The sequence below is a fragment of the Lagenorhynchus albirostris genome, chromosome 20, assembly GCF_949774975.1.
Source record: "Lagenorhynchus albirostris chromosome 20, mLagAlb1.1, whole genome shotgun sequence".
Taxonomy (NCBI): domain Eukaryota; kingdom Metazoa; phylum Chordata; class Mammalia; order Artiodactyla; family Delphinidae; genus Lagenorhynchus; species Lagenorhynchus albirostris.
The window spans coordinates 17,934,486-17,961,780 of NC_083114.1; the positions used below are offsets into that span (position 1 = coordinate 17,934,486).

Sequence of the window (27,295 nt, forward strand, 5' to 3'; positions counted from 1 at the left end):
TTGTGTATGGTGTTAGGGAGTGTTCTAATTTCATTCTTTTACATGTAGCTGTCCAGTTTTCCCAGGACCACTTATTGAAGAGACTGTCTCTTCTCCATTGTATATCCTTGCCTCCTTTGTCATAGATTAATTGACCATAGGTGCGTGGCTTTATCTCTGGGCTTTCTATCCTGTTACATTGATCTATATTTCTGTTTTTGTGCCAGTACCCTATTGTCTTGATTACTGTAGCTTTGTAGTGTAGTCTGAAGTCTGGGAGTCTGATTCCTCCAGCTCTTTTTTTTTTACCTCAAGACTACTTTGGCTATTCGGGGTCTTTTGTGTCTCCATACAAATTTTAAGATTTTTTGTTCTAGTTCTGTACAAAATGCCACTGGTAATTTGATAGGGATTGCATTGAATCTGTAGATTGCTTTGGGTGGTATAGTCATTTTCGCAGTATTGATTCTTCCAATCCAAGAACATGATATATCTCTCCATCTGTTTGTGTCATCTTTGATGTCTTTCATCAGTGTCTTATAGTTTTCTGCATACAGATCTTTTACCTCCTTAAGTAGGTTTATTCCTAGGTATTTTATTCTTTTTGTTGCAATGGTGAATGGGATTGTTTCCTTAATTTCTTTTTCTGATCTTTCGTTGTTAGTGTATAGGAATGCAAGAGATTTCTGTGCATTAATTTTGTATCCTGCAACTTTACCAAATTCATTGATTAGCTCTAGTAGTTTTCTGGTGGCATCTTTAGGACTCTCTATGTATAGTATCATGTTATCTGCAAACAGTGACAGTTTTACTTCTTCTTTTCCAATTTGTTTCCTTGTATTTCTTTTTCTTCTCTGATTGCCGTGGCTAGGACTTCCAAAACTATGTTGAATAATAGTGGCGAGAGTGGACATCCTCGTTTTGTTCCTGATCTTAGAGGAAATGCTTTCAGTTTTTCACCACTGACAGTGATGTTTGCTGTGGGTTTGTCGTATATGGCCTTTATTATGTTGAGGTAGGTTCCCTGTGTGCCCACTTTTTGGACAGTTTTTATCATAAATGGGTGTTGAATTTTGTCAAAAGCTTTTTCTGCATCTATTGAGATGATCACATGGTTTTTATTCTTCAGTTTGTTAATATGGTGTATCACATTGATTGATTTGCGTATATTGAAGAATCCTTGCATCCCTGGGATAGATCCCACTTGATCGTGGTGTATGATCCTTTTAATGTGTTGATGGATTCTGTTTGCTACTATTTTGCTGAGGATTTTTGCATGTATATTTATCAGTGGTATTGGTCTGTAATTTTCTTTTTTTGTAGTATCTTTGTCTGGTTTTGGTATCAGGGTGATGGTGGCCTTATAGAATGAGTTTTGGAGTGTTCCTTCCTCTGTAATTTTTTGGAAGAGTTTGAGAAGGACGGGTGTTAGCTCTTCTCTACGTGTTTGATAGAATTCACCTGTGAAGCCACCTGGTCCTGGACTTTTGTTTGTTGGAAGATTTTTAATCACAGTTTCAATTTCATTACTTGTGATTGGTCTGTTCATATTTTCTATTTCTTCCTGGTTCAGTCTTGGAAGGTTATACCTTTCTAAGAATTGGTCCATTTCTTCCAGATTGTCCATTTTATTGGCATAGAGTTGCTTGTAGTAGTCTCTTATGATGCTTTGTATTTCTCTGGTGTCCATTGTGACTTCTCCTTTTTCATTTCTTTTTTTTTTTTTTTTTTTTTTGCGGTACGCTGGCCTCTCACTGTTGTGGCCTCTCCCGTTGCGGAGCACAAGCTCCGGACGCGCAGGCTCAGCAGCCATGGCTCACAGGCCTAGCTGCTCCGCGGCATGTGGGATCTTCCCGGACCAGGGCATGAACCCATGTCCCCTGCATTGGCAGGCGGACTCTCAACCACTGCGCCACCAGGGAAGTCCTCATTTCTGATTTTATTGATTTGAGTCCTCTCCTTCTTTTTCTTGATGAGTCTGGCTAAAGGTTTACCATTTTGTTTATCTTCTCAAAGAACCGGCTTTTAGTTTTATTGATCTTTGCTTTTGTTTCCTTTGTTTGCATTTCATTTATTTCTGCTCTGATCTTTATCATTTCTTTCCTTCTATTAACTTGGGGTTTTGTTTGTTTTTCTTTCTCTAGTTCCTTTAGGTGTAAGTTTAGATTGATTATTTGAGATTTTTCTTGTTTCCTGAGGTAGGCTTGTATTGCTATAAACTTCTCTCTTAGAACTGCTTTTGCTGCATCCCATAGGTTTTGGATCATCGTGTTTTCATTGTCATTTGTCTCTAGGTATTTTTTGATTTCCCCTTTGATTTCTTCAGTGATCTCTTGGTTGTTTAGTAACGTATTATTTAGCCTCCATGTGTTTGTGTTTTTTACGTTTTATTCCCTGCAGTTGATTTCTAATCTCATAGCGTTGTGGTCAGAAAAGATGCTTTATATGATTTCAGTTTTCTTAAATTTACTGAGGCTTGATTTGTGACCCAAGATGTGATCTATCCTGGAGAATTTTCTGTGTGCACTTGAAAAGAAAGTGTAATCTGTTGTTTTTGGATGGAATGTCCTATAAATATCAATTAAATCTATCTGGACTATTGTGTCATTTAAAGCTTGTGTTTCCTTATTAATTTTCTGTCTGGATGATCTGTCCATTGGCGTAAGTGAGGTTTAAAGTCCCCCACTGTTATTGTGTTAGTGTTGATTTCTTCTTTTACAGCTGTTAGCAGTTGCCTTATGTATTGAGGTGCTCCTATGTTGCGTGCGTATATATTTATAATTGTTATATCTTCTTCTTGGATTGATCCCTTTATCATTATGTAGTGTCCTTCCTTGTCTCTTGTAACATTCTTTATTTTAAAGTCTATTTTATCTGATATGAGTATTGCTACTCCAGCTTTCTTTTGATTTCCATTTGCATGGAATATCTTTTTCCATATCCTCACTTTCAGTCTATATGTGTCCCTTCGTCTGAAGTGGGTCTCTGGTAGCCAGCATATATATGGGTCTTGTTTTTGTATTCATTCAGCGAGCCTGTGTGTTTTGGTTGGAGCATTTAATCCATTCACGTTTAAGGTAATTATCAATATGTATGTTCCTGTTACTGTTTTCTTAATTGTTATGGGTTTGTTTTTGTAGGTCCTTTTCTTCTCTTGTGTTTCCTACCTAGAGAAGTTCCTTTAGCATTTGTTGCAGAGCTGGTTTGGTGGTGCTGAATTCTCTTAGCTTTTGCTTGTCTGTAAAGCTTTTGATTTCTCCATCGAATCTGAACGAGATCCTTGCTGGGTAGAGTAATCTTGGTTGTAGGTTCTTCCCTTTCATCACTTTAAATATATCGTGCCACTCCCTTCTGGCTTGTAATGTTTCTGCTGAGAAATCAGCTGTTAACCTTATGGGAGTTCCCTTGTATGTTATTTGTCATTTTTCCCTTGTTTTCAATAATTTTTCTTTGTCTTTAATTTTTGTCAATTTGATTACTGTGTGTCTCGGCATGTTTCTCCTTGGGTTTATCTTGCCTGGGACTCTCTGCGCTTCCTGGACTTGGGTGGCTATTTCTTTTCCCATGTTAGGGAAGTTTTTGACTATAATCTCTTCAAATATTTTCTCTGGTCCTTTCTCTCTCTATTCTCCTTCTGGGACCCCTATAATGCGAATGTTGTTGTGTTTCATGTTGTCCCAGAAGTCTCTTAGGCTGTTTTCATTTCTTTTCATTCTTTTTTCTTTGTTCTGTTCTGCAGCAGTGAATTCCACCATTCTGTCTTCCAGGTCACTTATCCGTTCTTCTGCCTCAGTTATTCTGCTATTGATTCCTTCTAGTGTATTTTTCATTTCAGTTATTGTATTGTTCATCTCTGTTTGTTCATTCTTTAATTCTTCTAGGTGTTTGTTCTTTAATTCTTCCCAGTCTTTGTTAAACATTTCTTGCATCTTCTCGATCTTTGCCTCCAATTCTTTTTCCGAGGTCCTGGATCATCTTCACTGTCATTATTCTGAATTCTTTTTCTGGAAGGTTGCCTATCTCCACTTCATTTAGTTGTTTTTCTGGGGTTTTATCTTGTTCCTTCATCTGGTACAAAGTCCTCTGCCTTTTCATTTTGTCTGTCTTCCTGTGAATGTGGTTTTCCTTCCACAGGCTGCAAAATTGTAGTTCTTCTTGCTTCTGCTGTCTGCCCTCTGGTGGATGAGGCTATCTAAGAGTATTGTGCCTATTTATTTTTTTATTAATTAATTAATTAATTTTTGGCTGCATTGGGTTTTTGTTGCTGCGCATGGCTTTCTCTAGTTGTGGCAAATGGGGGCTACTCTTTGTTGTGGTGCATGGGTTTCTCATGGTGGTGCCTTCTCTTGTTGTGGAGCACGGGCTCTAGGCATGCGGGCTTCAGTAGTTGTGGCACGCAGGCTCAGTAGTTGTGGCTCGTGGGCTGTAGAGCACAGGCTCAGTAGCTGTGATGCATGGGCTTAGTTGCTCTGTGGCATGTGGGATCTTCCTAGGCCAGGGCTTGAACCCATGTCCCCTGCATTGGCAGGCAGATTCTTAACCACTGTGCCAACAGGGAAATCCCTGTGTCTGGCTTCTTTCACTTAGTGTAACGTTTTCAAGGTACATCCATCCACGTTGTAGCATTATTAGTACTTCATTCCTTTTTATGGTCAAATGATACTTCATTTTATGGATATACCACATTTTGTTTATCCATTCATCTGTTGTTGGATATTTGGATTGCTTCCACTTTTTGGCTGTCGTAAAAGAGCTGCTAAGAACATTCGCACATAAGTTTGAACCCCTGTTTTGAGTGTCTATTTAGCAGTGGAATTGCTAGGTCACATGGTAATTTTGTTTTACTTACCGAGGAACCACTAAACTATATGAAAGTCCCAATTTCTCCACATCTTTGCCAACACTTGTTATTCCCCAGCCCCCACCTCTGTTTGTCTGTTTATAGCTATCCTGGTAGATGTGAGTGGTATCTCTTTTTTTGTTGTTGTTGTTGGTTTTTTTTTTTTTTTTTTGCGGTACGCAGGCCTCTCACTGCTGCGGCCTTCTCCCGCTGCGGAGCACAGGCTCCGGACGCCCAGGCCCAGCGGCCATGGCTCACGGGCCCAGCCACTCCGCGGCATGTAGGATCTTCCCGGACCAGGGCACGGACCCGTGTCCCCTGCATCGGCAGGCGGACTCTCAACCACTGTGCCATCAGGGAAGCTCTCGTTGTTTGAACTGCATTTCTTTGATGGCTAATGATGTTGGACATCTTTTCATGTGCTTATTGGCCATTTGTATATCTTCTTTGGAGAAAGGTCTATTTGAGTATTTTGCCCATTTCTTAATGGAGTTATTTGTTTCTTTTGTTGTTGTATTTGAGTTTTTAAGAAATGAAAGTTTGCTGGGGGGAAAAAAGTTTCCTGAAAGCATTTTTTTCAGGAAAAGTTTATAGTATAGGTGAGTGGTTGTAGAACTGACCCACAGGCCAAATTTGGCCTGCCACCTGTTTGTATACAGCCTATGAGCTAAGATACATTTTACATTCTTTAATGATTGGGGAAAAAATCAAAAGGAATAATATTTTGAGATATGGGAAAATTATATGACATTCAGATTTTCACCATTGATAAATAAGTTTTATTGTACCACAACCACCTTCATTCCTTTATATTTGTCTATACTTTCCTGTTACAAAGGCAGAGTTGCATAGTTGCAACAGAGCTTATATGTGGTAACTGTCATAACACTGCTGCTCAGTGCACTGCTAACTGGACTGACATGGTTCAAATGCAGCAGCATTTCATGTACCATGTGTACCTCTGTACTGCGGCATTTTATTTTTTTCTTATCAGTATATACCTATCATGCCAAAAGAAGAAAAGAAAAAAGTGGGTTTTCAGATGGCAAAACAGATATATATTCTGAGCTCTAATTTCAGCATTGGTTTTTTTGGACCTAAATGCACGCACAAAGGAAATTTCCTAATCCGTTTGACCATGCAGTTGAGGAGCTTCCACCCAGCCTTCAGTTGGAACTGATCAATCTGCAGTGTAATGATGTGTTAACAGGCAATATCAAGAAAAAAATCAAATATGATTCTGTAAATGCCTTCCAAGTGATGAATGTGCTCAATTAAAGTTGTATGTTTACAGATATGTGTCACTATTGGCAGTGTGTATCTGTGCAAAAAGACATTTTCAAAGATGAAGTATGTAAAATCTCATTACAGATCAGCATTAATAGCTGAACACTTGCAGTTGATTTTCATGATAGGGAATGCTGACTTTTTTTTTTAATTGAAGTATAGTTGATTTACAGTATTGTGTTAGTTTCGGGTGTATAGCATAGTGATTTGTTTTTTGTTTTTGTTTTTGTGGGGTTTTTTGCAGATTGTATTCCATTATAGGTTATTACAAGATAGGGAACATTAACTTTGAACCCTAATTAAGCCAAATGTTATTCCTCTAAGAGGAATTCCATCCTTCTCATTAGTAGACCTGTATAGTAAAGGTATACTCAGTTATTACTATATTTTTAATTTAATTAATAAATTATTATTTAATTTCATTAATTAATTATTATTTCATTAATAAAAACTTTGATTATCTCTTGCTATGTAAGTACCTACATGATATCCTTGATTTTGCCTGTTGACCCGCAAAGCCTAAAGTATTTGCTATGTAGCTCTTTACCAAAAAAGTGCTGACCCCTGGTATAAATATTAATCTGAGTTATCCCTTAATCTGACCCTGATTTACTCTTCCTTAATCCTGGTTTACTGTTCCTTAATTGGAGTGTTTATTTCTAACTTGCTCTTAATTCAGTATTTCCCAAATTCACCTCATAATAGTCACTAGGTGTACTTGTTAAAAATACAGATTCCAGGGGCTTCCCTGGTGGCGCAGTAGTTGAGAGTCCGCCTGCTGATGCAGGGGATGTGGATTCGTGCCCCGGTCCGGGAGGATCCCACATGCCGCGGAGCGACTGGGCCCGTGGGCCATGGCCGCTGGGCCTGTGCGTCCGGAGCCTTTGCTCCGCAACGGGAGAGGCCGCACTGGTGAGAGGCCTGCGTACCGCAAAAAAAAAAAAAAAAAAAAATACAGATTCTATTCTGATTCAGCCAGGTGCTATATCTTACGATCAAGAAAATTTGGGAAACAGTCTCATACTGGAGAGATTTACTTCTCAGCTTAGCCTAGCAGTACATTCAATCGCCACTGTTAAGTTTGTTCTCAATTCTCTAATTGCTACTTTTTTCTTAGGCCTATTATTAGTTCTGCTAATCTGCTAATCCTCCCTTCCCTGTAAAACACCTACTACCATCTGTTAGTCATTTCTTAGGTGGACCTGCTTAAGGTAAAATCTGTAACTTTTAGAGACTATATGCCTTGATTTATACAAGTACAAGCCTTGAGTCTAAGCTTATAACGGAATCTTTTATTTAGACAACATTAATAAGCTTTTAACACAGATTTGAGGTAGGATCATGAAAAAGATCATATTCTAAATTAAAGCCTGAATTTGAAATGTTTCCAGTGATGACGGACTCTGTATGACCCATGGAGTCCTCTGCTTACCTAACAATGAAAAAGATCTGTGTGAGGGTTTAGATTACTTTATATGCAAAATGAGTTTATTTTATTACTGCCAAAATATTTTAGTTTTATTAAAGTATAATTTTTAATACTTTTAAAAAGTAGTCATTTTTTGGTGTTATATTTTAAGAGGTTAATATTTAAATATTGTATTGAGCTAATACCTTAGAGTACTTTTGCTTCTGATGCATTTCAAGCTTTAATGAAAAATGCATCACTGTTTTTCTTCAATTACTTTTTTTTTTTTTTTTTTTTTTTGCGGTACGTGGGCCTCTCACTGTTGTGGCCTCTCCCGTTGCGGAGCATAGGCTCCGGACGCGCAGGCTCAGCGGCCATGGCTCACAGGCCTAGCTGCTCTGCGGCATGTGGGATCTTCCCGGACCGGGGCACGAACCCGTGTCCCCTACATCGGCAGGCGGACTCTTAACGACTGCGCCACCAGGGAAGCCCCTGGGGCTTATTTTTAAATAGTCAAATATTTGTTCTATCCGTTATAAATCCTAAAATAAAAGTTGTCAAAGTACACTTCCAGCAGCTTTTCTTATAAAAGTTGTAGTGTCAAAAATGTAATTTTTTAAATGTAATTCTTATCTCATAATAGGAAGTTAGTAAAAGACTTGTACACTTATCGACCAGTGCTATTTTGTCACCTGCTTGCGAATCAGTACATTTTATATCCCAGCTTTGATATATACACACACACGTGACAGACCAAAACATTTAGTCCCATTTTGCTGCTAGAAGGTCAAAAATCAGAGAAGTTGGGGGGGAAAAGCCTTTACTGTAGTTTTATGTCAGCTCAAATTCTTTATGGAATGAGAGAGGGCATTTCTTCTTTATATGACTGGAAGAATGAATCTTCCCTAAAGATGAATTTCTCTTTTGCCCATCTTCAGAGGTTGTGTGGTCATGAAGGGAGAGTTTAAGCATTCCAGATCGGTCCAAGTAAATATTGCCTCATTTACTTAAAGTGGCTTGGGTATAAAAGGAAATGGCTTTGCTTTAGTTCATTTTTCATGTTGGTTGTATTGGTTTTTTTGTATGTATTGTATTTGGCAGTGTTATGTATTTGGCAGTGAAAACATTCAGTATTCTTCTCAGCATATTTATGAAAATCATATCTTAAAATCCCAGCTATTTACATTAAAACGATTGTTTCTTTTCTCAATGATTTATAGATGAAACCAGCCTGTATAAAAGCCCTTACTCGTATATTTAAAATATCTGATCAAGATAATGATGGTACTCTCAATGATGCTGAACTCAACTTCTTTCAGGTAGCCTTTTATTTCAGATATTTGTGTATCTTGGTCTTTTTTTGCTGAGAAGAGAAAAAATTTATTGGCTTGAACAATGGTATTTTGATAAACATGCATCTCTTTCATGTAAAAACTCTCTTTCACATCAGGCTATTTAATCTTTACCTAGGGGATAAAACTCTCTTATGCTTAGGAGTTGAGGGGACTCTGAGAGTGTCATTTCATGGTGTACAGTGGGTTTATTAAGGATGACTTGAAGTCTGAACTTTGAATTATTTTTCTTTCTCGGTTTTGTATAACATAGCTACACAAAGAGCTCTGTGTTTTAGGAACATGATGGGGAGAGTAGGGAAAACATGTCCTAAGTATGACATGTTTTACTTAATACAAAGTAGAGACTCTGCTAATTCAGAATATGTTTCCTTTGGTTGCAACTCTTTGATTTAATGTTGCTTTGTGGATTAATACTTGTACTATTTGTGGGTTTAATGCTGATTTGTTTTTAACTTTATTTTTATGTATTTTGCTAGAGAATTTGTTTCAACACTCCGTTAGCTCCTCAAGCTCTAGAAGATGTCAAAAATGTAGTCAGAAAACATATAAGTGATGGTGTGGCTGATAGTGGATTGACACTGAAAGGTGGGTGAATGGTGCTTTTTCCCCCTTTTGAATTTAATATTTTCAAAATTTAGTAGAAGGCAAAAGTCTATAGTATTATCTATATTTAGGGAAATGTTTATATTTACTAATATACCTAAAATCTAACCTGGATGTTTAAGAGTTGGAAGAGGCAGACATTGGTGGGGATAATTATCTTTACTGTGAGTATAAATTAGAGGCAGGGAAATTGATTGGGTCTCAGGAGTGCAGAGGTCCATCTGAGGGTAAGAGATTTCAGAAACAAATTTATCTTAAAATTAAAATGATTTCATTTGTTTTTATCATATAACCATGTGAATGTCAGTATATTCCTTGGGATATGTTTTTGGCCCTTTCATGTAGTGCCATCTCTTGCTGACCTGGGTGTATCTGTGAAATGATTCTGAAATCAACTCTTTGAGACACTTGTGAGCATTGTTTTGGTTTGACCTTCCATATGCAAAACTAGTACACATATGTTCAGGAGTCTAGCTCTTGCCGTTATGTGTTACATGCTTTTCTTCCATGTGACTCTACCCATTTTCACATCAGCTATATTTACTGATTTATTTTATTTCAGGTTTTCTTTTTTTACACACACTTTTTATTCAGAGAGGGAGACATGAAACTACTTGGACTGTGCTTCGACGATTTGGTTACGATGACGATCTGGATTTGACACCTGAATATTTATTTCCCTTGTATGTACCTTTGGCTTCTAATTGATTTCACTTGCCAGTATTTTAAAGTTTTTATTTAGCACATTGATAGGTAGGCTCTGAGCTACTCAGGAATAATTTATAGATTTATAGAGCCGTTTATAGCAGGGTTTCTCAAACTCGGCACTATTGACATTTTGGACTAGATAATTCTTTATTGTAGAGCCTGTTCTACGAGTTATAGGATGTTTATTAGCACATCCTTAGATGCCGGTAGCACCTCTTCCCCCAGTCGTGACAGCCAAAAATGTCCCCTTAGGAGTGAAGTCATCCCCAGTTGAGAGCCACTGATTTATAGCATGGCTCAAACTCTTCCTCTTCTTCTAATGAAGAATACAAGTACCTTTTTAAATTCATTTTATTGAGGAAGGAGATAAAAGATGCTAGACGAACTTGTTTTTAGAGTCAAGGGATCAGAAATATATTGGTTAGCGTTTTTCTTTTCTTTAGTCCTTCTCCTCCCTAAGTTTTATAGCCTGTTCTCAGCTCAGGATAAAATAAGTATTTTTCCTAAACGACCAGTCTCTTTGTGGTTGTTTTTCTTTAGATAATGATATGTTTAAGTTTTGTATGTTTAATGATGAACCCAGCATCACCCTGAAATAGGAGACTGCCTTGCTGTAGGATGCCTCTCCCATACCCAAGGGAAGTAGGCTTTTCAGGGAAGTGACTTGCCAAGATCTGGCCTTTGAGCCTGTCGCCTTTTTTCTTCGCTTTTTCAGTAGCACATTATCTTCATGTTCTCCTTTTTAATTTTAGCATAGCACTGCTAGCTATCCATGTAAGGGTTCAGAAAAACTTTGTTGTTGTTTTTCCTTCCCCATCATTAAGGAAGCAAAATTTCTAGTTGGATTCCTCGTCTATTAATCAGTTCTAAGTTAAAACTTCCCTTGTCAAAGTTATTAAATCTTGGCTCAAGTAATTTCCCAGGTTTTTCAATAAATATATATTGAATGAATGCATTTGTCCCAGGGCTTTTCTTTATCAAGTTTTCTTTTCTGTGCCAATTTATGTGGGTAGATAGATTCTACGGGAGGTTGCTTATTGCTTTCTAAAGTATGACAATAAGGAAACTCCATCTTTTATGGCTTTGTGACTTACACTAAGATCTCTTTTAGTTTCTTTCTGCGCTCTACCTTTAATTTTCTGTAAAGAGCCCCTTCAAAGCCACCACTTGAGTCTTCTTATTGAACTCTCTGCCCCTGTCCTTCACACTGCTGCTAGATTAATAGATATACAACATGGATTTTGCCATGTCACTTACCCTTCAAGACAGGATAAAGCCTAAGCTTCTTAACCTGGTGTAGGAGGTCATTCATGATCTGCTCACTCCGGCTCACTCCCTGCCTTCATTCTAGAAGTAAATACTAAACTATTTCTGGTCCACCAATCAGATATTGTTTCCCACTCCAGGCTTTTGCCCATGGTATTTTTACTCTCTTCCTCCCTCTCCCCCCAACCTAATTCATGTCTGTTATCCTTCAAGTCTCAATACAGGTGACAGTGTCTCTCAGCAGTGCTGACACCTTCCCATCCCCAGGCCAAAGTGTTCCCTTTTACAAGGGTTCCCCTAGCATCTGTAATTTACCCATACTCAACAGTTGCCTCATTCTGTTGAGATAGTGAGGTTATCTACTTGTGGTCTGTCTCCAGCTTGAATGTGGTTCCTTAGAGGTAGGGAGCCTGTCTTGTTTTTATGTCCCCAGTACCTCTGTGCATTTGATAAATGTTTATTGACTCAAATTTAGGGTGTGTCAAATGTCAAATCAGGCAGAAATAACATCTCTTCACATCATTTTCAATACATTACAATGTTGACATTGTTTAAAGCTCATAATTTTGACTTATAATTGGTTTGTAGGAAGAACAACCCATTACAGTTTAATCAGTATTGTCTGTAAATTTTTTAATACAACCTGCCCTTCAGATAGTTAAGAAAACTGTCACGTTGGAGTGAGCACTATTATGACTCTTCTGAGAATTGCCATACCACTGCAGTGACTTTCCCTGGGCAAGTCTAAATGGCTACAGAAAACATGTTCTGTAAATGCTGTCATCCTACAAAAATACTTGTTGCAATTTCGTGTTCATTTCTCCAGTTAAATTTAAATATTTAGTTAATGATTTATTTTACTTTTTTTTTTCATCAACAGGCTAAAAATACCTCCTGATTGCACTACTGAATTAAATCATCACGCATATTTGTTTCTCCAAAGTACTTTTGACAAGCATGATTTGGTAAGCTTTTAGCTGCAGTTTTCCATGATATATGATAAAATATTTTCCTGTGAATGATGTAACTCTGATCCCTGAGCTATTGGGCATTCCTGTCACATAGCCAAAAATTACCCAAACTTTCTTAAACTAGCAAAGATACTTTCTCATATTATTTACTTTATTATTTTCTCAAGATGAAAAAGTCTAGTTTCTGATAGACCCTTGCATAGGTTTCCTTATATATGTGTAAGGAGTTTTCTTGATAAAATGTAAAATTTCTTTTCATTTGTTAGTTTTTAGAAACATAGCTTTACTTGATTAGGGGGCTCTTGCATTTGGGAATTATCCTCTTAGATATCTAAGTGTTATGTATACTTTCTTGTATATCTTCAGGATAGAGACTGTGCTTTGTCACCTGATGAGCTTAAAGATTTGTTTAAAGTTTTCCCTTACATACCTTGGGGGCCAGATGTGAATAACACAGTTTGTACGAATGAAAAAGGCTGGATAACCTACCAGGGATTCCTTTCCCAGTGGACGTGAGTATAGAGCTCACTTCTTTCCTCTAGAGTTACAGCTAGTTTGAAATTATGGTGCATTACATTCATCATTTTGTATATTTGTCAGATCTTGTGAAGTGCTTCAATGATAGCTGCCTGTGAGCAGGATTTATAGTGCTGCTGCTACCTCTGAGATGAACTATAGATGTTCTATAAATTTATCAGGAAGGGATGTGTTTGCTTTTGGATGAGGTACAGGGAAACAGTAATAAGTCATATAAAAATGGAAGTAAATTTTAATACTTAAAAATTTTTTATTGGAGTATAGTTGATTTACAGTGTGTTTTAATACTTTTGATTAAGGGAAACATCATTGTTATTGTACAAATCTTGTATTTTCAGAATATGGGGAGAGCATATTTTACTTGACACTGAATTCTTACTTTGAGGGTTTTTTTGTTGTTGTTGTTTGTTTTCAGTGAACTCTTAGACTTAGTGAGGGTGTCTGCAGTCTTGTTGACCTATTGTCTAGGGTGCTAAAAAAATTCTCTGGTTGTGCATAATGACATAATTACTTTAGCCTTGGCAAAAATAACTTTCTCAACACCAGGATCTGTTCTTTTTTCAGATCATACAAAAGGCTAACTATTTTCAAGTGTCTTTTAGCCTTTCAGTTATTTTTTTCACTTTTTGCAAACCTTTTCAGATTTAATTATCATTAAGTCCTTAACTAGCCAGTATTTGCAGTACAATATGTAACTTGGGAAGCAAATAATATAAAATATCCCTGCTCTAGATCTTACCAGCTGCTCACTGCTCATCTGTGTGGCCTTGCTCTCTCCGGGCAGGTGGAATAGATACAGGAGCCCCTTCTACCCCACATCTTGCATTCTCCTCCCTTTCATTTCTGCCCTAAGGATGTCACTGTAGGAAAAGCCATGGTTGGGCACATGGGAAATTAAAGCAGTCTGACAAAAATTATCTGGGTCTAGTGGTAAAATTATTTGAGCTGTTGTAATTGTTTTTAAAATAAATATTCACTTAGGAACTTTTCACATTTTAAACTCTTCCCTTTCCTAGGCTCACGACCTATTTAGATGTGCAGCGATGCCTGGAGTATTTGGGTTATCTAGGCTATTCAATATTGACTGAGCAAGAGTCTCAAGCTTCAGCCATCACAGGTAAGTATCTGAATGCTATTTAATTAGAAAAAAATTTTTTTTAGGATTCCAGTTTCATATGTAAAAAGAGTAAAAATAAATGCATCTTCATTAGTCTTCCATGTCTATACTATTTCTTTTCCCTTGATTTGGTAATCACTTTTGAGGTAAGCTGCTTGATTTAATTGTTTATCAAAAAGGAAAGAGTAGAGGTTTTACCTCTAGTCTCCCCCTGAGGGTACTTCATTGATGAAAATCAGGGAGGGCTATGGGCATGAAAAGTATTTACCAGTCTATCTTGTGTTTTAATTTTCTTTAAACATTAAAAACAGTGCCTATTAACACATGATCCTGGTATTCAACTGATTGTACATCTCTCGGTTTTATAACCTTTTTCCACATTAAAAAATCTTTCACATATCTTGTAATGTTAACCAGACATTCTTGCCAGGCAATGTGCTCCACTTAAAGAAAACCCATAAATATAATATGAAATAACAAATTAGGGAACTGATCATTTCAAGAAGTTCTTATATCCTGATTTGTGGGGAAAAATGCCATATCTTACAGGAAGCCCCATTACAGGAAGACAGCCTTTGTGAAATTGACAGAGCAAGTACCCTTCAAAGTACTTAACCAGTTAGACAGTATTTAATGCAGCACCAAAGACTAAGGAACTAATTAGCCAGCATGAGGTTCTTTCACTCAACAAAATATTGTGGCCATATTTCTATAATCAATAAGTATACTAATATATCTGTAATATTTATAATATTATATCTTTAATATTAGATAAAGTATCGTCATATGGATATTCTATAACTTAACTACCCCATAATTATTATCTGTTTTTTATCACTTTCAGGTTTTTTTGCTATAAATAGTGCCTCTTGGTGAGCTTTCTTGTAGTTGAATCTTTGGGTATAGTTAAAGGAGGTCTCTTTACCTCAAGAAGAGATGCCTCGGGCTTCCCTGGTGGCGCAGTGGTTGAGAGTCCGCCTGCCGTTGCAGGGGACATGGGTTCGTGCCCCGATCCGGGAAGATCCCACATGCCGCGGAGTGGCTGGTCCCATGAGCCATGGCCGCTGAGCCTGCGCGTCCGGAGCCTGTGCTCCGCAACGGGAGAGGCCACAACAGTGAGAGGCCCGCATACCGCAAAAAAAAAAAAAAGAAGACATGCCTCATTGCTCTGCTGATACAACATTGTTTTCAGGGCTGCCTCTTTTACAGATTTACCTTAGAAAGGCCAGTTAACCCTAGCGTGCATATCCTCTTTCCATTTATAGACCCAAGAGAGTGCAGTTTTGAGATAGCATCTTTTAGTTTATAATTTGTTATGACAATAATTTATAACAGAAAAAAAGATGGGATATAGTATTGGCTGTATTCATTGTAATTTTCATTCATTTTTCAGATATCATTTTGTTATGTAAACATACTACTTATTTTATGATGAAATGAATATCATTTGGTTACTAGAAGTTTATAGCCGACTTTCAGAAATGCATCTTTTGCACTAAGTGGGGCCCTTCTGTATTATATTTTGTACTTTATTTCACATACCGCTTGACTACTGTACAGTATGTTTATTGATCGAACACTTTGTAAAAATGATAAATAGCAATACCCTATTTTGCAGAATGTGAAATGAAGGCTCAGTAAATCTAAGCAGTACATAATTAGCTTTTTTTTCTTTTTAGTAACAAGAGATAAAAAGATAGACCTTCAGAAAAAACAGACTCAAAGAAATGTGTTCCGATGTAATGTAATTGGGATGAAAAACTGTGGGAAAAGTGGAGTTCTTCAGGCTCTTCTTGGAAGAAACTTAATGGTGAGAGTTCTCAAGAAATAGAGCTATACTAACAGATTTTTATAGTCACTGAGTTTACATAATTTTTTCATAACCATTTACCCTTTTAGATGATTAGTAGAACTGAGTGACCTATGTATAATAGTAAGGTACAACTAAAGTGTAACAATAATCTCATTGAACTAGCTTTATCTTTGCTTCATTGATGTTAGCTATCATTTGTCTTTTTTTTTTTAAACAGCTTTTAGATGGGGGTTAAATAAATACACATATGAAAGCATCAAACACAGTGCTTGGCATGAAGTAAATGTACAGTGAATATTTTGAACCGAATACTGATACCTAATTCTGACTACTGACTTGAGTAAGGAGATTGACATATTTGTAGATGAAATAGCAGGCCAAATTATAGTGTAAGGAGAATCGCCAGCAGGTGGCTCTGGAATACACTTTCAGTGATATTGTTTACTTCCTTTTCAGCTACTGCTTTCCCTGTATGCAGAACAAATGCATCTTTTATTTTAGACCTTAAGAACTAAGAAACAAAATCAATATCCCCTTTGTATTGATAAATAATACATAGTGTAGGGAAGAATGTCCTTTTTTTGGTAACACACCATACATGCAGAGCGCATGTGTTGATGGAAACTAGTTCCTGTAATACTATAAATACTGAGATGTTTTTGGTTGTTTTCAGAGGCAGAAGAAAATTCGTGATGACCATAAATCATACTATGCAATTAACACTGTTTATGTATACGGACAAGAGAAATACTTGTTGGTAAGAAATTTTCTGGCATATAAAGATTATTAATTATTGGGTACATTTTAAATGACTCTTTGAAAACATAATTAGATTTAATTTAATGGTTTTTGTGTGATTTATTTTTTTACCTGGTTTATTCATTAGAATTAATTTTAATTCCCTTGATCCATGTGGTGATTACATGGGTGTAGATATAAGTAAAAATTCATCTATCTGTGTGCTTAATTGTATGTTATACCACCATAAGAAAGTTAAAAAAAAATTAAATCCTCTTTGCTCTTTCTTCCACTTTTATTTTTAAAAATTATGTCCTCTATTGTTGACTAGAAATTAGTTTGAAGACCTTTGTGCAGGTGTGGGGTAGTTTAATCTGTAATTGAATCAGGTTGTATCTATTTAGTAGGGAGGAGTGTATTTAACAAGTGTGGTAGCCTAAAAAATGATGGAAAGAATGGTATGACTGAAAAGATAATATGAAATAGTAAAAAGAGGTTTTATGTTCTTTTTGGATCCAGTCTGATTTGGGTTTGAATGCTGGTCCACCACTGATCAGCTGTGTGACCTCAGGCAAATTGCTTATTCTCTGAGTCTGAGTCTCTTATTAAGTTAACTAATATGAGAAGCTCCTGACAAAAAATAGGTACTAAAGAAAGTTCATTCCCTTTTTTTTTTCTTTTTGGAAGTAGTTTATTCTGCTAGACAGATAATCACGTTGAATTTCATGCATATTTTGCTCTTTATGATAAAAGTTCTTTGTCAGTGTCTTGTTAAACCTGTTTATCTCTCATTCTTCTCCTAAGTATAATTCTGTATATTGGGTACTCAGTAAATCTTGCTGATTGTTAACTTTCCAGTTTTATTGTTACAACCATTCATTGCAAATTGATGTCTTTCATGTCTCTGAATATCCATGCTCTAATAGTGTTTTATTTGGAATATATTGAGTCACCTCTGACTTTACACTTCCCTTTTCTTCTCCTCAACAAAGAAGCACTATCTTATATAGCTCAGTACTGAATTTTACGCTTGTTGGATCATTATCATATCACAGATGGGATGTTTCTTTAGAGATTTTATAATAAACATTGAAAAAGAGTAGGCAGTGAAGTAGAACAAAATAACCTTAATGTACCGTCCTTTGCTTTGTGGTTGTTTTTTTTTTTTTTTTTCCTTTGTGTTTTTGATTGGGGAGGAAAGGTGGTATGGTAAAAAGAAAAAAGGCTTGGGAATCATATCTGAGTTCAATTTTTGGTCTGATGACTAGTTAGTTGTGCTATCTTTGGCAGTTGACCTAATCTCTTTAGCCTGTTTTCTTATCTATAGTATATAGAGAATGCATGTAAAGGGCCTGCCTAGCACACTTTAGTCACTCACTAAATGTTAGTTTCTGTAGGACCTTAATCACCATTTTTCATCTTCAAAAATCAGAAACTACTTGTTTATCTATATGTCTTACTTCCAAAAATAGTCTGAAAATTTATGCTTAACTAGTATTTTTAAATTAGGAAGTCAAGTTAAGCAAATAATAAAACATCATGACTTTAATTTTACATCAGTGTTATGATACTTATGTTTCTGTCTCTTTCTTTTTACAAGTTGCATGATATCTCAGAATCGGAATTTCTAACTGAGGCTGAGATCCTTTGTGATGTTGTATGCCTGGTATATGATGTCAGTAACCCTAAATCCTTTGAATACTGTGCCAGGATTTTTAAGGTTTGTTGCTCTTTTGGTCTAAAACCAAGTTTAACTTTATAAGGAGTTTAATGGAATTGTAATATGGTGTTTTCTAACCAGGGAAATGCAAGAAAATTATTTGTGGAGCTTTTCAAAAATACATACATTTGTGTCCTATCCCTAAAGGTTCTGGTTTCATTCTGAGGTGGTAGAGTCGCAGACATCTGCATTTTTAAAAGTACTTTTTTCCACGTGTGACTCTGATGTGCGTTCCTGGTTAAGAACCTCTGCATTAATGGAAGGTCTTAGGAATGCACATGGATTATATGTTGCCCGTTATACCAAGAATAATAATAGAGCAAGGGGATAAACCAGAGGCTTGAAAAGTTATCAGTTATTTTGAGATTATCAACAAGATTCAATAAGAGTTAAAAAACTGTATGTACGAAGGAATTTACTCTAGCATTGTTTTTAATAGCAAAAACCTGGAAATAATCCAAATGTCTAACAATAGGAGGATAGTTTACCAAATTGAGACAAAATGATCCTATGAAATTTATGTAGCCATTAAAAATAATGGTTTTGAATTCTGAAAACATGGAAAATTCAGTATTATATTTTTAAATGGTTATGTCCAGCATGACTACAACTATGTAAACATATATATATGCATGTACTTAAGGACTAGAGGTAATATCAAAAAATGAAAATAGTGTGCTTTAGGAGGGAGAATTTAGGTAGATTTCTTTTTATTTCAGAGTATTGTTTCTTTTTGAAAAAAAATTTTTTTTTCAAATTGTAGTGAATTTGAAGAATTGTTATATTGTTACCAGCATTAGAAAAGTGGCCCTGGTCTTACTATGCTACTGACCTAGACAACTGCCAGTCTTTGCCTCTTAGTTTACTTTCTCCCTGAAACTGTTGATGCTTTGCCTATCTAGAGAAAATTTTTAGTGCCCATTTAATTAAGTTTAGTAATTTTTGAACTTGTCATCAGATTTTGATTTCACTTTTTATCCTGTAGCAACACTTTATGGACAGCAGAATACCTTGCTTAATCGTAGCTGCAAAGTCAGACCTGCATGAAGTCAGACAAGAATATAGCATTTCACCTACTGATTTCTGCAGGAAACACAAAATGCCTCCACCACAAGCCTTCACTTGCAATACTGCTGATGCACCCAGTAAAGACATCTTTGTTAAATTGACAACAATGGCCATGTACCCGTAAGTACTTGCTCTGCCATGATTTTCGTTTTGCATGGTTTGTGGTAACATTGCATGCCTTTACTAGCCATGAGGGTGGAATCTCTGTCACATAGAAGTTGTTCAGCAACAGAAAGAGACTTTGTAATGAGAAGGGACAAGTTTGAGTAAATGCAGGTTTGGTTTGGGTACCAGAAGAAAATTATATCACTGGTGCTTCTGATAATACTTGACTATATTTGAGCAGGCTGTAACTATCTTAATAGGATAGTGCAATAAAACTCAGCCTCTCACCCATCATTAAAAAGATAGTCTTACTGCAATAAAATGGAATTGACATCATGCTAATAAGGCATTTCCATATGAACAAAAAGTTAACTTTTATATTTTTTCTGCTGATTAATTGACCTTGAGTATGTGAAGGATTCTAAAATCGTTTATGAATTTATGTTTAAATTATGGGTATGTTTGAGTTCAGGATATAATGTCTTTTTTTAGTGCTATAAAAAGTAGTTGTAATTGGGATTCCTTCTATATAAATGTTTTATGTTAAGTGTTATGAGCCACAAATTTTATGTACATTTATTGTATATCTCTACATGCATATGCACAAGCACATAACTGTGGTCATCTTTGTAGTTTACTAACTGCCTTAAAATTGCATGGTTCTTAATGGCATTCTCCTCAAGTACGGTGTTTGTATAAATTCTGTTTTGTGATAAGATAGTTTTTCAGGCAGTGCGTTTCTCAGGACTTTACAGTTTATTCTATTTATTATTATGTTATTCTCTAAATTATTTTTCTTCTTATGAAAAGTACAGTATAACATAGAGTAATACTCAAAAATTGCTACAAACTAATAAGGTTTTTCAAAAGGTTGTTAATTTGTACGGATTTTTCAAATCAGTTAACTTTATTGCTGTTCCATTAACTAGTACTTTAAAAAAAATGCAGCAAACCCTTGAAATTCTATTTGTATTGGAAGAGAAGTCATTCCTTCCTATTACTGTTAGATAAGCAAAACCTTACTTTTTATGTTTACCTTTGCTTTAAAACTTTCATGTATGTTATCTACAGAGAGGATCATTACAGAGACAGACTCTCCCGAGACATGGGCAACACTGATAGAATAGAGAATTTGAGAAAAATCTGGGTCTTTCTAAAAACTGCTTTGTAAGTTACTTTTTCTTTATGGCTTCTATGGCATTTTGTTGACATTTTCTTATAGATGACCAAATCTTTTTCTCCATAATTCACATTTAGTAATTATCCAGAAACGCACTGCTTGGTCAGGCTTACTGCCTAACTGTATACTATGGTGTCTTTCTTTTTAATATGTAAATGCACTGTCTTAATCTTGTAAATAACTGCAACTGTGTTTTTAGATCTGCATCTTTAAAATTTTACTGCAATATGTGTGAGTGTGTGTGTGTGTATATGATAAATGTACATACATGGACACTTGTTTTTATGGTTAATCCGAAACTACTTCTCATGAAGCATCTCCCTGTTGCTAAGCATACTTTGCATCCCTCCTTTTTGGTGGGTGGAGCCTGTATATGTTGAAGAGTCAGATTCAACTTATAAAATAACAGATGGATTCCAGTATGACAGCTGGCAGTGACTTAGTAGCAGTGATATGTTCATCATCACAAGTCAGATTTTAAAATGGAATGTCTTGAGCCTGTAAGAGTCTTTTAAAAAATTAATTCTTGTTTTTCTTCATGTTGGGAATTAGGCATTATTGGGATGCTGCTAATCTCCACAACCATGCCACGGTGTGCTGTGGTCTCATCAGATCTCACAAGCTAAGCCAAGTCAGATTGGGCCAGTCCTTTGACTGAGAAGCCTCTAAAAAATGTTCAGGTGTTACAGGAAGTGATGTAATTGATTCTTCAGGTGGCGCTCTTCTGAGTGGGTTCTGCGCCAGTACCTCTCCAGGGGTGGTGTGATGGCCTTGTATGTCTGAGTGGCTCTGACCACTGAGCAGTCATTGGAGACCCCCTACTTTGGTTGTTAGAGTGGAGGTGAAATGGGCTGCCCCACGTGCCTGTACCAACTAGTGCAACTCACTCAACCAGAAAGGAGTCAGAAAGCCTCCCTAAATTTCATATCTAATATCAATTGGATCCATTGTTGATTTTTTACACCCTTACCCAGAGTTTCATATTATCGTACTTAGCTGGTGTGTTTTGCTAGCAGACGAAATTAACCCTATATTTTGGGTTCAAGTAGAAATTTATGAAGCACTTTGATTTCCTTTGGGAGCCATGGTGCTTGATGAATTAAAGACGATGTTGTTCATATCTCCTCAGGGTTGAACATACTCGTCTTTTGACTCTTTTGTGTATTTGTCACTCTTCTCCTTCCTGGTTTTCAGGCATGTGTATATACTGAGGGAGGAGGAGGGGATGGTTATTTAAATGCTAGCAAACTCTGACCTTTTGGTGGGTGCTGTGGCTTACCCAGTTTTTCTTTTATTAATTTAGATGAGGGTGCCATCTATTGCTGTGCATATTTATTCCACTAAAACCCTTGTACTGATAATTCTATCCTCCCTCCAAAAAAGCAAAAGTGTTAGCTGATTTTCCTTAGATTTTCTATAGGGAGGGAGGAGGGAGCTATTGCTGTTCATTATATTTTTGGTAAATGTGGAATTCTGCACAACTTTAGCATGCCCCACACTGTCCTTTTCCTTAGTGTTGCTTATGCCTAAATCTTTTTTTTTTAAGTTGGCACACTCTGACTTGTGCCATATTTGTAAGTAAGAACTCAACTCCTGTCCTTCTGTGTGTTTTCGCAGCCATGCCCGGTTACGCTGTATGTGCACCTGCAACAGGTGTACATTTTGCATCTGTCAGAACTTCCTCAACTCAGACTTGCTGCAATCTGTAAAGAACAAAATCTTCACTGCAGTTCTTAACAGGTTCTTAACTTTCTTTACTGGGTACCAGGCATTCTGTTAAAATACAAAAGAAAAAAGTGGTTAACTATTTATTATACAAATACTACAAAGACAACAAGCTGACTGATGCCCAACTAACTTCCACTAAAATTCTCACTGTGGTGACAATGTTTAGTTCTGGAATCATCCTTAATGTTTAAAAATTAATAGATATATTTAGGGGACTATAAAGTAAGATTTTAGCTTTTTTTTATTAAGGAAGTTAAAGTATTTTTTATATTAGGGGATAATATATGTAGGGAGATTAGAAATCTTTTGGCTGAGAGTTGTAGAAATAGATTAGGGCTTTAATAAGGAAAAGACACATTGATTCCACATGTTATACTGTACTCAGCTTGCATTCAAATAGTACAGCTTATTAAAACCATACTTATATGAGCGGTATCTTGGGTTTGAAAAACTCCTCTATTGAAATTATTTATAGTTATAATGTACTTTTACTTTTAAGTACCTGGAATGTTTTTTTGAAATGAAGATAATAACCAACTATAAGGATTCAAAGGAATATGGAAAAGAAAAAGATCTATAGTACTAGTTTTTGAGGTCTTTACAATTGAACCCGAAACATAAAGTATGCCTAGAAAGTAATATACTTTTAAAAAAGAAACAACAACAAAAAAATAGGTTGTATACATTCCCTCAGAGCAATAAACTTGGAAGGTTATGTTCTTATTCTGGTCATGCTACCTTTCTTTGTTCAAATCGATTTTACATTTTGTGAACATTTAAGAGCCTATGTAATATTAATTTGTATCTAATGTCAAATTTTTATGTGTCTATGAATGAATTACGTTTTTGAAATCATTCAAATGTCATTGGGACCAGGGCTTGATTAAGACAGATGATCAAGCTAAACAGATTTTGGTTAGAAATGGATCTTATTTGGGTTACTGTTGGACTCTTACTGAGGGCTGGGCTCCAACTGTACCAAATGAGTAGGATAGTTTGTGTCCACCAGCAGTGTAGACATGGCTATTAAACAGTGAGGCTGTATCTTACGTGAGTCAGAAACTGACTCTGAAGACATTCTAAAAGAGTTTCAGTGATGTTTTGAGCACTAGTAGCTCTGGAATAAGAATGCAGCCATCATAGGTGATTGCTTTGAAGGGATCACCGCGCTCATTTGGTGGTGAAGGTCTGCCTCTGTCTTTTGAATGGCATCTTATAAAGAGTAACACAGACAGATTTGCTCATGACAACTGTCTGAGAAAGTGCAAGGCTAGTTCAAACCAGACAGCATTCAGGAGCTCCGGTGTTGGAAATGGTAGAGTTGGAAGAGATTCTAGAATTCATCTGGCCTAACCTCCCATTAGATTGCCTTCCTGTGAGCCTTCCTGATAGAGTTTAGAGATACTGTTTATCTGCTGATGGCTTTCCTCATTGGAGAAGGTTTTTGCTTTTGCCTTTTTTTTTTTTTTGGACTAAAATTATTTCCCTATAACTTTCTCTCCTTTAGCTTTAGTTCTGCCCTTTAGAACAACATACGACTATTCTACTCCCTCTTCAACATAGCCTTCAGACATTTGAAGACGGCCATCATGTCTCCCCTAAATTTCTCTTCTCCAGGTAGAACATCCCCATTTCTTTCAGCCTTTTCTTAAATGGTTTAGTGACTTCATCATTCCTGGTTTTCCTCATCTGAAAGCCCCTTAGTTGTTCAGAGTACCTCTTAAAAAGTGCCACTGAGAATGGAGAACAGTGCTCCCGGTGTGATCTGACTAGTCCATAATGGTGGGCGGTCATATTCCACAGTTAGGACAGCACCTGTCTACTGCATGAATTAACTTTTTAGCAGCCCCAGCCCACTGTTGATGCATATTAATCTTGGGGTTGAAATCAGATTTTTTCATACAAAGTGCTATTAAGGCAGTGTCCCCTCCTCTCTGTGTATTTGACAGTTTTAGTTGGCTCTTTGTATCTAAATGCGGATACATATATATCTCTATTGAGTGTCACATTCTGCTTTTTGATCCATTGTTCTAGCTCAGTCATTTCAAACATTATTTCTGTCATTTGTCCCATTATATATATTTCTCGGCATTGTGTTATTTGCAAATTTGGTAGCTGTGTCTTCTTTATCTTTCAAGTTATTGATTAAAAAATAATGTTGAATACCCAGAGATTAGAGAGCGAGATTGCTCAAGCAAGCAAGCCCTTTAGTGCTCCACTAGAGAACTCTTCCCAGTGACACAGATTCAGAATTCTTGGGGAAAGATTATTCTGTCAATTAAAAATATTTTATTATCCAGCCCATGTTGTATCTTACTGTCTTATAAGAGATTTCCTGGAGGGCTCTTTTGAAATCAATATAATTTCTACCACATTCCTCTGATCCACCAATGTATTAATTTTATCTGAATAGAAAGTGACATCTATTTGGTGTCTTATTCTTGGTGAACTCACCTTGGCTCCTAGTAATTGCTGATCGCAGACCATCAGTTTTATTCTAGAAGCTCTTGATCGTCCATAATTGCAGATTGATTCGTTGTCTGCATCTTTAGTGCCAATTTTAATTTTAGGTTGGTTTAGTCAGCTTCCCAATGAAATAGGTTGGATGTGCATTAATGGATGAGATTGCTCATCATAAATTACTCTGTACGGTGATCTTCGAAGAGAAATCAGTACATTTTGTCATATCTAATTATAAACTAGAAATAATTTAATGGTAATGTCAGCATACATCACTGATGTCTGGTAATCAAGAAGGGAAAGAATGAAAAAGATGAGGAGGAAAACCAGCATACTTTTCAGAGAACTCCTTCCTCTTCCCTGGTAGTATTTCAATAAATTATTTTATAGAAGTCCAGTGGAAATTTAGGAGCTCTATATTGAAGTTTCTTCTAATTCACAAAAGGATTATAGATGAGGTAGGTGAGGATGGAGGCCAAAAACTTAAGTACCTACAGGGTCTGGATGGATAATGTTAATGAATGAAGGTGGCCAAGGAGAAGAAATAAGAGAGGTGGGAGCTACGACAGGTCCTGTCCGCAAGAGGCAGCCACCACTCAGCTCTGGCTGTTGGTTATTGTGCAAGCGTGGTATAGCCAGGACTTCTGATTCTCTGAGACACTAGAAGTCAGGATTTTTTAGGTAAAATTTCCTGATATTTAAGTAAAGGCAATTAAATTTTAAAAATCTGAAGTACTAATCAGAACAAAGAAAGCATGTTTACAGGCCACCAGTTTGCAACTTCAGTCTTAAGACATAGCCTAAAGTTGTGAAAATGCAGGCCAGAAAAAGGTATACCTGAGGAATGAAAATGTCTCTTAAAAACACCTCCACATACAGTTTTACTCCTTTCTCTTTAATAACTTGAAAAAGTAATGGGGTTGGTGGGGTGAGAATGGAACCACTTTCCCTACCGTGTCTTGGGTTTTGGCAACCTTTGGTGGTTGGTCACCACTGGTTTGCTGTTCTAGGTGTATCTTAATGTTACATAAACAGAAAAAGGATTCACTAATTGAGTAAAAGTCATGTAAGAATTTTTCACTGTAATTCAATAGGGACGATTCTCACTCAACAGTAAGTCTTAAGTCTTTTCATTTTAGAAATCTGCTGTGCCTAGCGTTTGATTTAGAAGTATAAATGAGCAGTTTAAAATTTTTTATTTAACCAAAAAGTTTTGTTAAATGTCTGCAAAGAAATTAATAGACAAATATTGGTACATACATGTTGGTCTCAAATTAGTACATTGTTTTAGCATGCTTGTAAAAATTTTGATCACCAAAATAGAAACTACTTCCAGAGATAATACATGTTTGGTGCCACGTTCTCCCTTTATGTCATCCTCCTACCACTTTGATTTATTCATCCAAGTACTTAAGTACCTGCTTTAGATAGGATCTTGCTGTGAGCTGGGGCAAAATATCAAGATGAAGAAGATACAGACCTGTATTTAAATACCTTTCTAAATATTGTGTTAAATTTTTTTTTAAACTTTTGGTTATATTTTCAGTGACCTTAGTGCCTTATGCTAGCAAAGGAAGTGCTATAACCTGATCATGAGAGGATCTATGCCAAATTAATTAATTTATACTTACGCAATTTCAACAGTTCCAACATTTCTGAAATTGTCCATTTTTCCCCATCTGTTTTTGACCAGAAAAGATTGTCTTTATTTTTTTAGCTTATTTACTGACACTATGTATTTTAAGTAGAAAATAGTAATAAAAATTTTTTTCTTTCCAGTTTAATTGAATGTATATTCAACATGTGAGAGAAGTGTTTAACTACATAGCTGACGTGTGACTTTGTTCTTTGGTAATTATGGTCTCAGCCTTTAGATCTGGATAGGTTTATGTTTTTCTTTGGAATAATTTATGAATAGCTGGAATTATTTGAATTTAAATACATTTGGAAGATTTTTAACCTGTGGCCAGGTGATTTTAGTCTCTGGCAATGCTTTCATTTCAAATAGTGAAAATCATGTTATTGGAGAAAAATACCTTTTGATCATATTTTAATTATAAATACCTCTTAAATCTGAAGGTGTAAAATGATTATGTAGGAGTGGGCTTGATTGTTGGTTTGAACTACCCAGGATTTTAGTTTATTAAGTATTTATTATTCTGACTTTAGAACACTCCTGCTTTGCATGAGGATGTCACTGTACTGTAGTGTGTGTGCACTTTAATTTGTCCCTTCCTTTAGGTGTTCATTTTCGTTTGTTTGCCTGTGCCACTTAGTCATTTTTTAACTCCTCTTGAGCCGTTTCCCAGCTGTGTTTCAGTGTATAATCCTCCCATTTTTCCTAACCTATAATTTAATCAAATTGTTAATTTTACGATTTATTATTTTGGTGTGGTTTTCTCTGATGCATGT

At 36.2% G+C, this 27,295-nt stretch overlaps 1 protein-coding gene across 10 annotated transcripts in view; it reads left to right on the plus strand.

Moving 5' to 3' along the window:
• Window positions 1–27,295, plus strand: part of RHOT1 (ras homolog family member T1) — a 61,914-nt gene that overhangs the window by 25,048 nt on the left and 9,571 nt on the right. For 4 of the 10 annotated variants that reach the window (XM_060134784.1, XM_060134787.1, XM_060134789.1 and 1 more), the window contains exons 9-20: window positions 8,735–8,833; window positions 9,346–9,454; window positions 10,035–10,155; window positions 12,327–12,411; window positions 12,784–12,929; window positions 13,971–14,071; window positions 15,751–15,881; window positions 16,558–16,641; window positions 18,223–18,342; window positions 19,328–19,530; window positions 20,587–20,682; window positions 22,313–22,435. In XM_060134784.1, the coding sequence (XP_059990767.1) occupies window positions 8,735–8,833; window positions 9,346–9,454; window positions 10,035–10,155; window positions 12,327–12,411; window positions 12,784–12,929; window positions 13,971–14,071; window positions 15,751–15,881; window positions 16,558–16,641; window positions 18,223–18,342; window positions 19,328–19,530; window positions 20,587–20,682; window positions 22,313–22,435 (1,418 nt within the window). The remainder of the gene's footprint in view (window positions 1–8,734; window positions 8,834–9,345; window positions 9,455–10,034; window positions 10,156–12,326; window positions 12,412–12,783; window positions 12,930–13,970; window positions 14,072–15,750; window positions 15,882–16,557; window positions 16,642–18,222; window positions 18,343–19,327; window positions 19,531–20,586; window positions 20,683–22,312; window positions 22,436–27,295) is intronic. The other 6 variants (XR_009537642.1, XM_060134792.1, XM_060134793.1 and 3 more) reach the window with 3 other exon arrangements.